At 46.1% G+C, this 16,142-nt stretch overlaps 1 protein-coding gene across 1 annotated transcript in view; it reads right to left on the bottom strand.

Annotated features, from left to right (window-relative positions):
* The window catches only part of KCTD16 (potassium channel tetramerization domain containing 16), a 65,478-nt gene extending 49,389 nt beyond the window's left edge, over window positions 1-16,089 (bottom strand). Inside the window, exons 1-2 of the mRNA XM_008927904.3 lie at window positions 15,884-16,089; window positions 14,473-15,611 (exon numbers count right to left, since the gene is read on the bottom strand). Of these exons, the coding sequence (XP_008926152.1) occupies window positions 14,473-15,304 (832 nt within the window). The 5' untranslated portion in view covers window positions 15,305-15,611; window positions 15,884-16,089. The remainder of the gene's footprint in view (window positions 1-14,472; window positions 15,612-15,883) is intronic.
* Between the last annotated feature and the right edge of the window lie 53 nt (window positions 16,090-16,142).

Below are 16,142 nucleotides of genomic sequence, written 5' to 3'. Positions count from 1 at the left end.
GTGGTGGGTGTGTGGAGGGGATGTGGGACATGGTTAGAGAGGATGGAGCAGCCCATGCCAGGTTGTACCAGGCTGTGCCAGCTCCAGAACAGCTCACCCATGGGGAGACAAGCAGGGAGCAACAGCCCCACATGGCAGAGCGGTCACCCACGCTCAATCCTACAGGGATGTGTCATGTGGGGACCATCCCCAGCACTCCCAGAAGGGAAAAGGAACAGTGTAAAGCTGTAACCTGCTCCCTGCAGCCAGGATCCAGTCAGCAGCGCACAGACCAAGGCCCCACCAGCTTGGGGATCTCCACTGGGGATGGAGAAACAGGATCATCGCTGCAGTGAACTCTGGGGGTGGAGGGTGACCCCTTTCTATCCCACAGATCGGGGGGCTGTGGGTTTCAAACACAGTGTAAAGTGCAAGAAGTTAATATTTCAGAGCTCTATAATCCCCTCCTTCAGAAGCAGCAAGACAAACTTTTAAATATTTATGCTTGTGAGGGAGAAGGTAGCAGCAGGGATGGGAGCACCGTGTGTTCCTGTCATTGCTGCACTCCACCAGGTAAACAGAGTCAAAACACACTGCCAAAAGCGAGGAGGCAGCTGCCAGGATGTGATGGAGTCAGTTGCTCTCCTATACGGTGTTGTAATGTTTTCCCATGAAATATTCATTGCTCATCCCCACTCACCCCGTCCCCATTAGCACTTCAGCAGAGCAGCGGCGCTGCCTCCCCTCGGCAGCACGGTGCCTGCCCTTCCTGGGTACTCTGAGGGAAACCAAATTAGCTCAAACACCTCTGGCTATGGCACAGGCATCTCGGTCAATGTCATCTTATCTGGGATAATTACGGAAAATACTAATTATCGGAAATAGGTGGCAGTGTGATTTTTTGCGCTCCAAGGGATCCCAGAAGCCCTTTCTGCATCAGCATGGCCGCCCCAACAAGAGGGGACGTGCCAGCCTTTGGAGGTGTGGTCCAGCATCCCTGAGCCTCCCTGCAGCTCTCAGTCAGCCCCACTGCACCCTCCAGAACCTTTGCATCCTCCACCACTTTCCGAAAAAGCAGAAAAAATTGCAAGCGAGGGACCCAGGTGGGGGTCTGGGGCTCAGGAGTCCCTGGGTGCCAGGTCCCTGCCTCTGTCCCCTCAATGCTGCACTTCCAGACCCACTACATTTGAAGGATGGGAACAGTCTTCTAAACCACCGTGGGCTTCAGCAGGGAGATTTGTGATTTGTACATTTGCATGTGAGAGGAATGAGTAATGGCAGCAGGCACGAGGGAGGAATAAATGAACCTGATTATACCCACACCTGCACTGCTGCCTTTGCCCTTGTGCCATATGTTTGCATCGTCTTTCGTGGAACCCTCCCCTGCAGCTGGTACTCCAGGACATACATGTGAAATGCATCAAGGACAGGAACAGACTAAGATTAATTTTTGCTGGCCCGGCCACTTGATCACAGTCAGACCTCAGCAATACATTCCCTTGTTAGGAGTAAGCTGGGCAGACACTTACTCAATGGTTTAACCCTTGGGAAATGTTGTTTTCCCCAGATCTACAGATCTCAAACACCTACAGCTTGTTTCAAATGCAGGAGGCTCTGGGACTCTCCTGCTTTTTGGATCAGGCTCTAAATTTAACACCAACACTAGCTGGCACAAGGTCCCCCTGACCAGCTGCACACAGCAAACATCCCTGCAGGAGGCAGCTCCACGTGCCACATCAAACCTCACCCCTCTGAGAAGATACCACCAACTGCAGCCCTGGCACAGACAGAGCCAAAGCAGAACCAGGGTTGGCACACGGGGGGATGCTCACAGGTCCCTCCCCTGAGCGTGTGATGTGGGGCAGGAGGAACAGAAGGAACACGTGCACAGGTGCTTTGTGTGAAACACTGGTGTCTCTGCAGGAAAATTAGTGCTTTGTAGTGGGTGTAAAATATTCAGGTGGACATTAATAATTTGTAGCAGTAAATGTATTTTCTTTCTATAAAAGATTAATTAAGATTATGAATTATGACAAAAATATTACCCCATGTTTCACAACAGGGTTAGATAATCAGATCCTTATGGTATAAAACTGGGGTCAACCTGGGTTTATTCCAACGCAACCAAGACCAGAATCCTGCCTGGCCATCATTATTCCCATCAGGTGTACAAGTCCTGTGACAGGATTCAGAGTCACAGGAGGTTTGGGAACAAGTGGCTGCCTCCCCATGAGCCTGGTGCAGGACTTGCTCACCCTGGGCACAGGGACAGTTTTCCCAGAGGAGGTTGGACTGAGCACATGGGACAATTTTCCCAGAGGAGGCTGGACTGAGCTGATGGCACCAGCTCTTCTGCAAAGCTCTGGTCTGCAACCCCACACCTCTCAAGGAGAACAGCAACAGGCCTGAGGGGAAATAAAAGGATCGCTGGGAAGGAAATTAAATATACACAGAGAGGAGTTTTAGGCAGAAATAGGGCTGTTTCAATCTAGCAGTCCATGGAAAAGAGATTCTGAGAAGACTTGCACATGTGCACAGACGCACAGAAACACACACATGCACAGGGAAAGAAGAAATGACAAGCAGAGCAGTAACAATAGTCAAAGTGTAATTCGTTCTTAACCTGTTCAAAATAAAAATAACTGGTGTACAAGTTCACTTCTTGGACCATCTGCATCTCATAAGCATAAGTTAAAATCCTGACACCATCTGTTCCATTGAAATTTTAATACTGCACCAATATGCCAAATCACAATCCTGCAGCAAGGACAGCAGCCCCCTCACTTCTCAACCAACCTGCTGGGCTCTAATGAGAGGGGAAGAAACTGGAGTGAGCTTATTGCCAAATGAACCAGGGGCTTCTGCTCCTGGGGTTGGAGAAGCAGGCCCAGGCCATCAGCATCACCCCAGGAGCCCTCACAGCCCCAACAGGAATTTGGGTGGGACATCCGAAGACTAAAATATAAACAGAAAAAAAATCCTTTGGGTTCTCAACAAGAGCACCCTTTTCCATCCTCCAGAGCCAACAGCCCCATGAAGCCCTTCCAGAGGAGAGATCCATCACTGCTGCAATGAGAGTCAAGTGCCCTGTGTTGGCCACAGAGATGGCTGTGACTGTCTGGTCCTTCTGCACCTCTGCCAGGCACCAGCTATGGGCACCTCCTGACTTCTGTTTGTGACAATAAACAGACACTCAGACCCCAGCTAAACCCACAATGGTTGATAGAGTGAATTCAGGGATAAGCTTGGATTCAATGGTAAAAAAAAATGTCTTGTGAAGTGTCTAAAAAAACCTACCTTGCTAAATTAGCCTAGAAAGATTTATCCCATCTTTTAATTAATCATTACTAGAGAGGCTGTTGAAAATCTTTGCATATTTTTTATTGGTCCTAGTGGGAAAAAATCCATTTTAAAATGGAAATTAATATAATATCTGCACAGCCTTCTTCAGTGATTTCTTTTTGCTTAGCAATATTGTAGAGTTACAAACCATACATCATGTCCTGTGCTGCTCAGAATCAATTTCTCCGAGGAAGAAAACCAGAAATGTGTTCCCTTACCACTGCAGGATATGAAGTGAATGAAGCCGAGGGAGGGGAGGAAGGCAAAACACAGTCAAGCAAGTAAATCTTACAGACGTAGCACATATCCATTTTTTCCTGATCAATGGAACTATGTAGGCATGTTCACAAAATTTAATTAAGTTCTGTTCCCCAAGAAATCTATGTGCAATGTTTCCCTGCAATTATTTATTTACTATCTGCCATGTAGCTTTTAGCTTTCCTCCAGAGAATGATGGGTTTCCACTGCATTTCCATCAGCAGGAGCACAGCAGAGACTGCTTCCAAACGGTCTGGGGGAAGGTTTGCTCTTCCCTCGCTGTCTGTAGGTTGACTGTCTCCTCCTCCAAAAAAAAAATCTATTAATGTCTTAAACATGCTTAAGTATCACAGAATCATAGAATCATAGAATGGTTGGTGGTGTTGGAAGGGACCTTAAAGCTCCTCTTGTTCCACCCTTCTACCATGGGCAGGGACACCTTCCACTAGCCCAGGTTGCTCCAAGACCCATCCAACTTGGCCTTGGACACTTCCAGGGATGGGGCAGCCACAGCTTCTCTGGGTAACCTGTGCCAGGGCCTCTCCACCCTCACAGCCAAGAATTTTTTTTCTAATATCTAATCTAAACCTACTCTCTTGTCCTGTCCCCCCAGACTCTTGTAAATAGTCTCTATCTTTCTTGTAGGCTCCCTTCAGGTACTGGAAGGCCTCAAAGCCTTCTCTTCTCCAGGCTGGAATTATGATGGTGTTTGAACCAAAGCCATGAGCAAAAGCTGGAAAAACAATTTTCAAGCAAACCAAAAACTGTTCTGCTGCCAGCAGCCATGGATGCTGGGAGAGCTGGGGCTTTTGCCTGCTCACATCCAGACTTGGTTTGATCCCAAGTCTGTTGTTGCTGGATTGTGACTACACAAACTCAAACCCTGTGCTATTTGGGCACAGCACTACATGCAACAGCCAGTCACAGGGATGGGAACCGTCCCATGGAAGGGAACAGCCCAGTCCGAGCCAGGTCTGAATCCCTCGGTTTATCTGTTGGAACAGGGAGAGGTGGGCAAATCTGTCATCCTGCCCACGTGAGCAGCGCCTGGCTGCCAACATGCCACCTGCCTTGTTCCAGCCTGATTGGGGACATGTGGGCTGCTGGTAGAGAGGAAGGGATGCAATTATTGAGAGTTTCAAATGGATCATCTCCAGTCCTTTGAATTTCAGCACAGGAAAGGTTTTCAAAGTTTTTAAACCCAGAAAACTTGTATAAAGTGAACACTGGTGCTTCCTAGCTACAAGTCAAATATTTTGAAGATTTTGAAATGGAAGTAAATTAGAGCAGGGTTTGATCCTCCCCATCAGTGACCTCCACTAGGTCTGGGATGTGGGGTCTCCTCAGCACTGGAGATGTCACTGAGTTGTGGAAATTCTTCCCACAGACCAAACTTCAACAAACTTTTTAATTCCTCTGCAAGAAATGGTGCCTCTTGACTTCTGCCCTCTCTTACAGGACTGTAAAACAGCAGATTCTTTAATGATGTCTTTACCAGTGAAAGCATTTTTATCAACGTCCTTATTTAAATATTCTTTCTCTATGCAAGGTAAGGCATAGCAGCTTTCTATCTGCAGACTCTGCACGGAGGGAAGGGAATGATTTAATCCTCATGTAATATAAGTGCATTGACTTGAGAGAATAGAGGGTTTATTCTCTTGAATGCTCACAAATGAATGAAATCAAGAATACCTAGAAACTGCTCTTCTCCCAGCTAGAAGACAGAAGGTTTATGTCTTGGTAATTGTGGCTTCATGAGGGAAAGTGAAGGTACCCTTGGGCTGCACGTGGTTTGGGTTATAAACAGTGACCAAGGGAATGAGAGAATTTATACAAGCCACGGGTACAAAACCTCTCTAACTACAAGTCTGTGGTTCAAGACATGATGGCAGGGTTAGAGAAAGTCATTCCATTCAGTCCTGGCAGGAATGGCAGAGAGATAACTCGGTCAGGAAAGAGCAGGCTATAAAATGTCACAGTCAAACTCACAAAACAAAATGAGCCCAACTTCCAAAAGTCAGCAACATGTTTCCAACAGTGACCTCTCAAGGAAGCACAGCTGTACTTAAATAAAATACATTAAATATATTCTCTGTGTCACGCAATGGGATATCTTCTATGGCAACCCTTCCTAATTAGCCAGTCCCCACAGGAGTACACACTGCCAGGGTAAGCAGCAGCACAGCTGCAGAAATGCTTGGCCAGATCTGCAGCTTCTGAAGCTGGTGCAGCTCTGCTGGGCTCAGCTTCTGTCCTTAACCTGAGCTCTTCCTAGCTACTCTTATTAACAATAAAGGTAATAAATAATGTAATAAATAGCATTATTTATGCATAAAAATTATATTATCACTGACCACGATTGGGCCATTAATTCAGAAACAGAATTCCCTCTGTAATTCTGCAGGAGGACAGTGGTCATTTTTTTCTCCCACAATTATGCTGCAACATCAAACCAAAGCAAAAAGCACCAGGCAATCTCTTGAGGACCAGCTCCCTGCACTGACTGATGATCATCTATCTACCAGGAGAGTAAACCAAAGAAAATCAAAGCCAACATACTTTTAAAACAATCAGCAACTCCGCAAATTCCTCCCTATTGATTTTGGTATGTTAGAACAGGGAGATTTGAGATCTTTGGTGAAGCATCTCAATGTTTTCAGAGGCCCCAGGTTTCTGGTCTGGTGCCTAAGCTCACTTTCCATATGACAACACACCAAGGCAAAGGCACTGTGAGGGAAAATTCTGTTCCAATTGAACGTTATGGACCCAGGTGGTATATTTAGTGTAACTGGTGGTCAAAAATCACAGTTTTGTAGGAGCATGCAAAGAGTAAATTTGCAAGAAGCCATGTTCACCTCCCTGTCTCAGGATCAGCTTCTGCGATCCCTCTGGGGATCCTTCATGGAACCAATGTTGGACTTGCCCACACTATCAGTGAAAACTCTGAGCTGAGAAAAACCCGGTGAAATTCCCTTCATAGGAGCACAAACACTTTTCCAAGCTCTTCTCTGTTTTTTGCTCACTCAAGCTTCGCTCAGAGTTTTTGGCTCTGAGAATATTTAAAGTGCAAAATTCAGTCAAAATCAGCATGTTCCACTGGGTTCTATTTCAGCCTGATTTAATTCCGCTGTAAAAATACACTCTGATTCAGTTTGATGGAAATTCAATCTGAAGTCTTGAAATAAGTCTCCTCGAAAATATGCAGAGAGAGAGAGTTTTTTCTTTAAATTTGGTTCTCAGGCCCTGTCCAAAGCCTAAAGCTCGGAGAGCAGCACCCAGCAGTTGCCAGCTGCAGTCCCAGCTCAGAGCGAGGATAAGAATGTCTCTTGGGCTGCTGCTCCCTCCAAACTAGTTTTGCTCTTCTAGGAACACAAATTAAAGTTCAGGTTCATTTTCCTGCTTGGAATTAAATGTTTGGGGATGTTGTAGTCACTTTCCAACATACTCCAGAGCCCTGTGATGAAGCACAGCTGAGGAGATTTTCACAGGCAGAGTTAAAGGTTCTTGTAGAATCACAGAATATCCTGAGTTGGAAGGGATCCACCAAGATCATCAAAATCCAACTTCTGGCCATGCAGAGGACAATCTCAAGAATCTCACCATGTCCCAGAAATGAAGGAATTGTAAGCAAAAAAAAGAAAGAAAACATCTCCAAAAACCCCCCCACAAAATCAGGCAAGTCCCTTTTACAGAACTGCTCGGAACATCCACGATGAAACAATTTCCATCAAATACGGTGCATTATCAAAGCCTACGAGTTTTGCTGACACACAGGATAACCTAAAAAATTTGTGGCAGGACTTATGTATGTCAGATCATCTCAGAGAAAGAAAACTGAGAGACGAGTGATTTAAAGGAGAAATCTAAAGCTGCTGGATCCAACCTGCTGCTGCTGCGACGCAGCCCCGGTGCCGAGTGGCATCACAGCAGCAGGATTTTCAGGATGGTTTGCAAACCAGGATGGCCACAGTTCTCACTGTATTTTTTGGTAGAGGAATTATTTAGCTGCCTTAGCAGCTAATCAATGAACTCCTAGAAATCATTAATCACTTTGTTAGTAGATCCAGAGGCAGTGCTGGAAAACCCGTAACGCTAGTGATGTATGAACTAGCTCGTGGACTGAAAGGACATGAATGAGAGTCGATACAGAGGGGTCACCAGGAGCACACTCCAATTGACCAGTTTATATTTATGGGTATTTCAACAAAGCTTGTTCCAGCTATTGAAATACAAAAACTATTCTCACAATTCCAGACTTTTCCTTTAACCATTATTAGACAACTAATTTAACAAGCTAATGTAGGACAACTAAGGAAAACAGCCCACACAGTTCTCTGATGTTCATTCCCTATTTTGTTTACTCATATCCTATACCAAAGATAAAGCCAAGGGACTTTCATTCCAGAGGAAAAGTTATAGAGTCAGAGAGTCACAGAATGGTTTGAGTTGGAAGAGACCATAACGCTCATCCCATTCCACCTCTCTTTCACTAGAGCAGGATGCTCCAAGCCCTGAACAACGTGGCCTTGAACACTTCCAGAGATGGGGCAGCCACAACTTAGGTGGACAATCTATGCCAGGACCTCATCACCCTCACAGGGAAGAATTTTTTCCTAATATCTAATCTAAATCTACTCTCTGTCAGCATGAAGCAGTTCTCGCTTGTCCTGTCACTACAGCACTACACTTCTACAAAATGTCCTTCTCCATAAATCCAGGGGTCCTGGGAAGGCCTTACTAAGGGCCATTAGCCCAGGAATAACCACCAGGTTCCTGCACTGAGCCAGGGAACAGCCACATCACCTTAGCTTTTATATGGCACATTAGTCGATCAGACCCAACCCTTTATGAACCTGAGAGGCATTCCAGGTGTTCAGCACTTCCCAAACCATCCAAATACCACACTTCCTTGCACCATCAGATTTGGAGCTTGAGCTCCACTGTTCCTTAACTACTTAGGTTAATGTTAGGAGGCCTAGTAATGGCAGCAGTGTTTGACTGTGTTCCAGAACTGACTTGAGCATGTCTGAAAGTAGCAGGGAAATCATTCCCGCAGGATTCTCTGACCTGGCCAGCTCAGTCAGCATTACACCTGAGTAACCTTAAAGCAGTTCCACCAAGTATAACTCACTACAGTCTATTTTCTTCCTTTACAAAATATACAATTTTGAGCAAGTTTCAAGAAAAAAAAGAGTTACTCTTTCTGTTTGCAAAGAAGTAATTTAGATTTTGTTTCATGTCTCCATATTTGCTGTATGTTAGCCTTGAACTTGAAAAGCTGAAAAAAAAAAAGGAGAAGAAACTGAGAAAATATTGTGGTTAGGAAATTAAACAAATCCAGGATGGCTGGACAGAAAAAACCCAACCTGCTGCAAGGAAGTGTTTGTCTGTGTGCACAATATGTTGCTGGTATTCACTGAATGGCAAATATCTGAGTTGTGTTTTCTTGTTTACACTCTTTTGCTCTTTCTGATTCTGTTTTCCTAAGAAACACACCAACATTTCAGTAAATTTTTGAAAAGGCCAGACCTGACCAGGCTGAAGGAAACTGCAGAAAGTGGCTAGTGGGAGCCACTCCTTGCCGCTCCGCAGCCATAGTCCAGGGACACTGGGCCACTTCCACCCGGCATTCTGCTGTCCCAGGGCAGCAAACCAGGCATTCCCTATTTCCACACCTCCCTCTCTCTGGCACACATCTACTTTTATTACAGTAAACCCCTCCTCTGATCAGCTCCCCAAAATGGTGCTGTGGGACCTCACTCACGCTGTTCCTGGCCAAGAGCCAGCTCGAGACTGCAGTTTAAAATACACTGATTTTTTTTTTCCTCCCCTAAATGCCAGCCCTCCTTGGTTAATCCTTTAGTCATTATAGTCTTTTTCTGGATCACAGAGCAGCAGCAGCAGTGAAGTGCCACAGGGGAGGCTCTGTCCCCAGTCCCACCCAGCGGTCCTGCAGAGCTGTGGTGGTGCCCGAGGGTGGCCAGGACATGCCCACAGCCTGTCCCTGTGGCCAGGCCCTCACTCCACCCAACCCTAGGGGATTATTTCCACCAATTCCTGGCACACAGCCCTCCTGAGACCTTGGAAACAGGGGGAAGACACAAACATCAGATCATAGCCCACTCAACAGCTCTTTGGGCCATGCTGATTTACCTTTCACAAAGCCCCTTCCACCACAGAGACCTCCACAGACAGGGGACAGAGGGATAAGGATTGTCCTTGGCAAGGAACCTGCCTGGCTGCTGCGCAGGTGTTAGGACAGAGGAAGGATTCCTATCACCAAGAGTTGCTTTGGAGCAGGAGGGAACAGGTCTGTACAATATTGCTAATGTCTACCTCAAACATTCCAGTCAATGAAGATCATATCCAAAGGGTCAGGAAATAACGAGCTGTGCCATGAATGCTGGGTAGAGACAAAGGACAGGACCCAAAAGCCATTCTTGCTGGTTCCTCAACATCACTTTTCATACCCTGTTAGAATGAACTCCAAGCCCTACATCCAATCAACCATTTACCAAGTTTTGCTTCGGTTTCCCATTAAGCTGGAGATTCTTGGTCTAATCTGACAATCAGATTTTACACTACTGGTTTCCAAAAGTAACAGAATTTTTCATCTATGGAATAACTCTAATCAGTAACTATGCAGGCTTTTCAGTCTGCCATGACAAATTGGGAAAAAATCAGCACAAGTCTGACCAAAAAAGCTCAGAGCAAGGTCCTTCTGACATGGATGTACTAACAGACTTGGCTGGCTACAGCCCCACCACCTGCAGATGATCATCCTGTAAGAGTTTGGTTTGGCAAGAGGGACCAGAGGCATCGATGATGACAGTAATTACCTGGAAACAGAAACATCTCCTGTTAGCAGGGCAGAAGCTTGTATTATTCATTGGATTTGACTTCATTTTGCTTGCTTTTGGGTCATTTTGATCTTCACTGATTTAAAACCAGACAGAAGCAACTACTAGATCATATGACAGTATCAGTTTAAAGAGAGGGGAAATGGGTGATGTTCCTCTCCCACATCTAGCCCATTTGACAGCACAGCTGTGGGTGTCACTGTGCAAGAGTGTTCCGTTTTGTTAGTCAAATTTCTGCCACGCAATGAATTTATGAGTCAGTGGTAGGCACATCAGTATGGGATCCTTTAGTTCTATTCACACATGCACAGTGACGGGTCCCAGCTGGCTGCAATAATCCCAAATGGATCATCTTGTCTAACAGACACCAGGATTATCCCAGAGATATGTGTCCAACAGATGGGTGCCAGGGCATTCGCAGAGGGTATCGCTTGGCACTTCTCCTTCCTCCTGCACATCCCAACCCAAGAGGATTCACCTGTTTATCCCAGGATAATCTGAAACCTACTTCACACACATCTCTGCGCACCAGCCTCCTACCAGCAGCTGCAAACCACAACCAGCCACCACTTTCTCCATGGAGCAAGGTGAGGCACCAACATTTACAGCTGTCCCTGGAACAAGTGGAGCCAGTACTCATCCTTCAGGAGCAAGAGCATTATTAATTCAACTTTGGCTTTCAGAGCTACAGTGCCAGAAAATCTCATGGTTTCCTTTGTACATCTGCAGGTGCTTGAGCTGCTCCCCATGTGTAGGTGTGAAGTGACCAGTGCAAGGCAAGGCTTCCCCAATCAGACTCACTGTCCTGATTTTCTTGTGCCTGCTCAGACTTTGAAGCACAGCCCTAGGAGGGGCAGGAGCAGTTGTCTGTCTACATCTCTGTATTCCTTTTTGTTTCATCTCATTGCGAAGGCTTAAAACAGGTAAAAATGAAGATCCAAGAACAGGCTACTCACCTCCTTCAAAAATTAGAGGGTTGGAGATAAGGTTTTACTTTAAGACCATCAAAACAACAGTGGGAGGGGAGCAAAATAGCTCAGATCAGAAATCCAACCTTAACCAGTATAAAATGTAAGGAAACATCTTTGCTATAAGAGAAACTGGAGGGAAAAAATCTGCATGAGCAAACTCTCAGCTCCTTTCCTCCCCTCAGTCGCCCTGCGAGCCTGAGCCCGGCTGTGCCTCCTGCCCACCCACCCCGCAGGAGCTGTGTGCCACAGAACCGTTCACTGACAGCTCTAGTGGACCATCCCAGCCTGTCTCCAAACCCTCCTGTGCCTCGGCCTATTTGGAGCTGGAGTGGAGCCCAGCTGTGCCCCAAGGACTGCACTGTCATCCCCAGCACCGCTCCGAGCCCATCCTGCCACGACTCAGCAAACAGCTGTGGGTCAGCTGTGCTGGACACGTTCTGCATTTCGGGAAAGCCTCCTCCACGGGGAACAGGCATCTCCCATTAGCCTTAATAGAACCTAAATTTGAACGCAAGGAGAAAACCTCATGCAATATTGATGGTACAGTACTTTAACAGCACACACTGTACCCGTGTGAGAGGCTGCTCAGCTCACACCCTCTCTGGCCCATCTGAGCTACTTTCAGATGAATTTGCACATGAAGAACGTTCTTTATCTTCACACCAGCCTTTACCTTCCGAGTGGTATTTGGAGCATACAATGTATTTGGTGTATCAAAAAAATATTCCTCCCTCTATTCTTCCATCTTTGGAACTAGTTCCCAGTTGGGAAGAGTCCCTCCAATGGGCCTTTCACAGGAGCTACTAAGTGGCTCTGCAAGGACCACCTCTGCCTTCGCCTCACCAGTGGTGTAAGACACCTCCCAGGTTTAGGCCCATTAACCTGATCAAAATATCTTGATGAATTAATGCTCAATATAGACACAGTTGGTAGCTTCTAAATAAATAAATATGGCTAAGCAGCTGCAAAGGAGACATCATGTTCCACTGGAAAGCCAGATGTCAATTTTATTGGTCCTCAAAGTTTTAAATGAAATGGTTTGGGGAAATTTTGAATGAAATTATTTTGGGAAATTTGGAAAGGGAGTTCTTTTGCTCCGGGTGAATTCTCTGCCTGCCCTCAGGGGGACCAGCTGCAGCCAGACCTGAGCATGTGGCTGGAGAACCCCTGCAGCCCACCCGTGGCTCCATGGCAGCAGCAAATGGTTCAGAGCGTAACAGAACCATTCAGATTGAGATAAGAGAGACTCATTTGGCACCATGGCCACGGCTTCAGATTTTGCCTAGGAAAGGATCCTTTGAAAAATCCATCTCTGAAATTGTATCAGTGTCAAAAATCCACAAAACTTATAGGAACCAAATGCAAAGCCTATTGAACTGGGTAAGAGTCTTTCCAGGAACTTTAATTGGATTGGGCTTTCCTTGCACTGGTGATGCCTGCTATAGACTTTCACTCTCCAAAATTTCTAAGGTCCCTAACCGTGGCTGTAGTGCTCTGGAAGCAGTGAGAGCAACCCCTGAAGATAAAAATTTGAATAACATGAAAATCAGGAGTCTGTGTTTGCTAATTCAGGCAAAACCCATGTTCATTCTCTCTTCAATTAGTAAAAAACATTGTGTCTATATGGCATTCATATTTTTTCTCTGATTTGAAATATAAATGCAAACACAATTTATTTTAATCCATTCCTTTAACTACATTAGTTCTCCTCCTAGAACTTGTATGAATTTCAAGCAGAAGCTGCCTAATAACATAAATCATCCATCCCTGTCGGAATATAAGCGGATCCATGACCTTAGAACAATTTTGCTAAGAAATCCAGCTAGAAAACTAATTTTAAGTAAATCTATGGATGTCAAAAACCCAGATGGCTTTTCAGGATGCTAACTTAAGCTTCATTACATAAGCAGATTAGGGCTGCCTGTTGAGCCCCACACAAGAGTAGATGTGTGCTGAATCCACGGAATTACATCCAAACTGTTCACTTCCTGATACATCTTACATCTAAAACTTTTGTCAGCTCCCCACGCCTCGAGCCTGTTAACTGTGAGCACCACACACACCCAGAACGGCAGCTCTGCCAACCAAATGTTATCCCTCTATCCCTCTCCCAAGGCCACTATCCAAAGCAGCAGCTGGATAAAGCCCATTTCTACAGGCAGACTGGGGAATTGTTCCATCCTTCACCCTCTGCAAATGAAAATGGAGGGAAAAAGCCTCATGAGCCTCTCAAATATTTAAGCACAGCAGTTGTGGAATGATTTTTTGATAATACAGACTTATAGAATCAAAATTACCCTCATGTTACCAATGGTAACCAGCCTCTACCTGAGTATCAGCTTAGGAAGTTAATGAGCCCAGCAGCGCTACGGGCTCAAATCAGCACAGCAGAGTGAGATCTGATGTGACTGCAGGAAGCAGGGCACACACTCCTCATGGATGAGGACAGCTGGTTTTCCACAGGCATGTTGCATAACAAGGCACAGCACCCTGCCCCTCTCTGCACGGAGCCCCCATTTCAGAGCACGGCAGCCGGCTCCAAGGAGGCCCCGTTGAAACGCAGCCAGAGGGACAGGATTGTGTTTTCCCTTCCCTATGTGCAAGTGTGTCAGGTCTGCTGACAGATGGCTTGGCTGACTGTGCTTGACAATTATCAAGCTGCTATTACCTTTGTAAAGTGACTCCCATTTGAAGATTTTCTGTAATTAATTCCGCAGCGCGTTTGCAAGGCTCATTTTATGTCCCACACATCCCGGGAAGTGTGCAAGGCACTCAGCTGGCTGATTTACACAGCTAGAGGCACCACATCCTCCAGGCAGGCGGACGGGGTGCTTTCAGCAGTCTGTGCTGCCACCTAGCCAAGGCCAACCCGCTGAGCTCAGCCCCGGTTTGCATTTCCAAAGCTTAAACTGAAATGTATCCCCCCGGATCTAAATAAAGCCTTAGTCTGCAGCAGACACAAGGAAATCGGCACTCTTTGTGCCTTGGGAACTGTACGGTCAAGGGAAGGGAGCAGCTTAAAGCAGGGAGTTACATTTCCCTCTGAAACGTCCTGTACTTACGGTAGAAGACATATTCGGTGTAGCTGGACCAGACCTTGTCGTCTGTGTACTGGTTGACGAAGGAAGCTGTCACCGAGGAGTTACAGGCCACCATGTGGAATCCACACTCGGACAACATGTCGAAAGCCCTCTCCAGGTGCTTGAACTTGAGATAAAACCTGGAGGTGTACCTTTCTGGAGCCCTGTCCGGGTCTCTGCTTTCATTCAAACTTTCTCCAAAGACCTCTTTGACCAGAGCAATCCTTCCACAAACCAAAATCCTTGGGACCCTCCTGAATTTGGCATCTGCTTGGCTCTCCCTGCCAATAGTGCACGACCCCCGGTACCCGATGGTAATGAATCCCCACTTCCGATCTGACGGTAAGAGCGATGAGGGTGGGCATATTCTCGTGTCACTGCCTTGGGAGACCTCTTCGTAGTCACTGTGGCAATAATCATCAGGGCTTTGCTTGTTGTCATCAGGAGTCAGGAGTTTGACTAAGTCTGGGAGCTGGAAGTACTCAGCCTCCCTCTTGAGCCTTCCCTTCTCTGGGAAGTGGTCAGGCAAAACCACTTGCTTGTCCCTGAGATAGTCCAGAATATAGCGGAAAAGGAAACCATCTCTGTCAATGAAGAATCTTCCCTTGGAGTCCTTGGCCAGATCGTTGGCTGTGTCTCTCTTTGGGGTGAACATTTTCCACAGCAGGGAGTGAGGGGTGCCAACCAAGGTGGAGTGGCGAGTGAAGTAAACCTGGCCACCCACGTTGAGCTCCACTACCTCTGGGAAGGAGTGTAGTCCAGTCCCCTGCTCCCGAGGAGGCAGGTAAGTCCTGCAGTTGCCACTTAGAGCCATTGTATTTTAAACCAGAAATCGGCAGCGCAAAGCAGCAGGACTATCAATCACATCAGAGGGTAGAATAAGGCTCCCAGCATTAAGGAGAAACAGCAGGGAAAGGAGGAGTGAGAAAATAATGATAGCCAAAAGGTTTGTTTAAAAAAAAATCTGAATTGTCCATGAGTGACAGTGTGGCAGAAGTGGTTTATACCCTGAGCCACAGAGGCTGGAGAGCAATCACCTCATGAAATGCAATCACATCATTAGATCTTCCAACAAAGCCATCAAAATCAAGGTCAAGCCAAGCCTATGGTCACGCACAGGTCTGTCAAAAGGGAAAACAAAATAAGGCACAAATTACTCTTCTAAGCATCACAGCAGCTGTAACAGAGCAAAGCAGAGCAGTTTGTAGAGCCAAGCTAGATCTCCTGCTAAATAGGTCTCTTTTTTTGCAAGTTCTATGCTTCTTTTTCACAAGTATTCATCAATGGAAGGGCTACATATGACTCCACTGTTTAAAAGAATATGCATACTTCATCTTTAAAGAAACGTTTAAATTTGACATGCACATGAGGGAACAAAAACAGGGAGTCTTACCTTGGTTACAATTAATGCATAGCTCTTGTAAAGGAATCAAAATGTCAAGACACTCAGAACACACATACAGGCACACAGGGTCCGGGTGGTGTGAATCCGATCCCAGCAAGGGACAGCAAAGGCAAGAGAAGTGCTCTTAGCAACATCCACGTAGATCTCAAGAGTTAAACCGAGTCACAGGGAAGTTAACCGTGGCGGGTGACGAGGAAAACCAGTACATACAGCACGGGGGAGGAAAATAAAATAAAATAAAATAAAA

Source organism: Manacus vitellinus, unplaced genomic scaffold (genome assembly GCF_001715985.3).
Source record: "Manacus vitellinus isolate BGI_N305 unplaced genomic scaffold, ASM171598v3 scaffold_25_pilon, whole genome shotgun sequence".
Taxonomy (NCBI): domain Eukaryota; kingdom Metazoa; phylum Chordata; class Aves; order Passeriformes; family Pipridae; genus Manacus; species Manacus vitellinus.
This window is presented reverse-complemented; position numbering and strand designations above follow the sequence as displayed.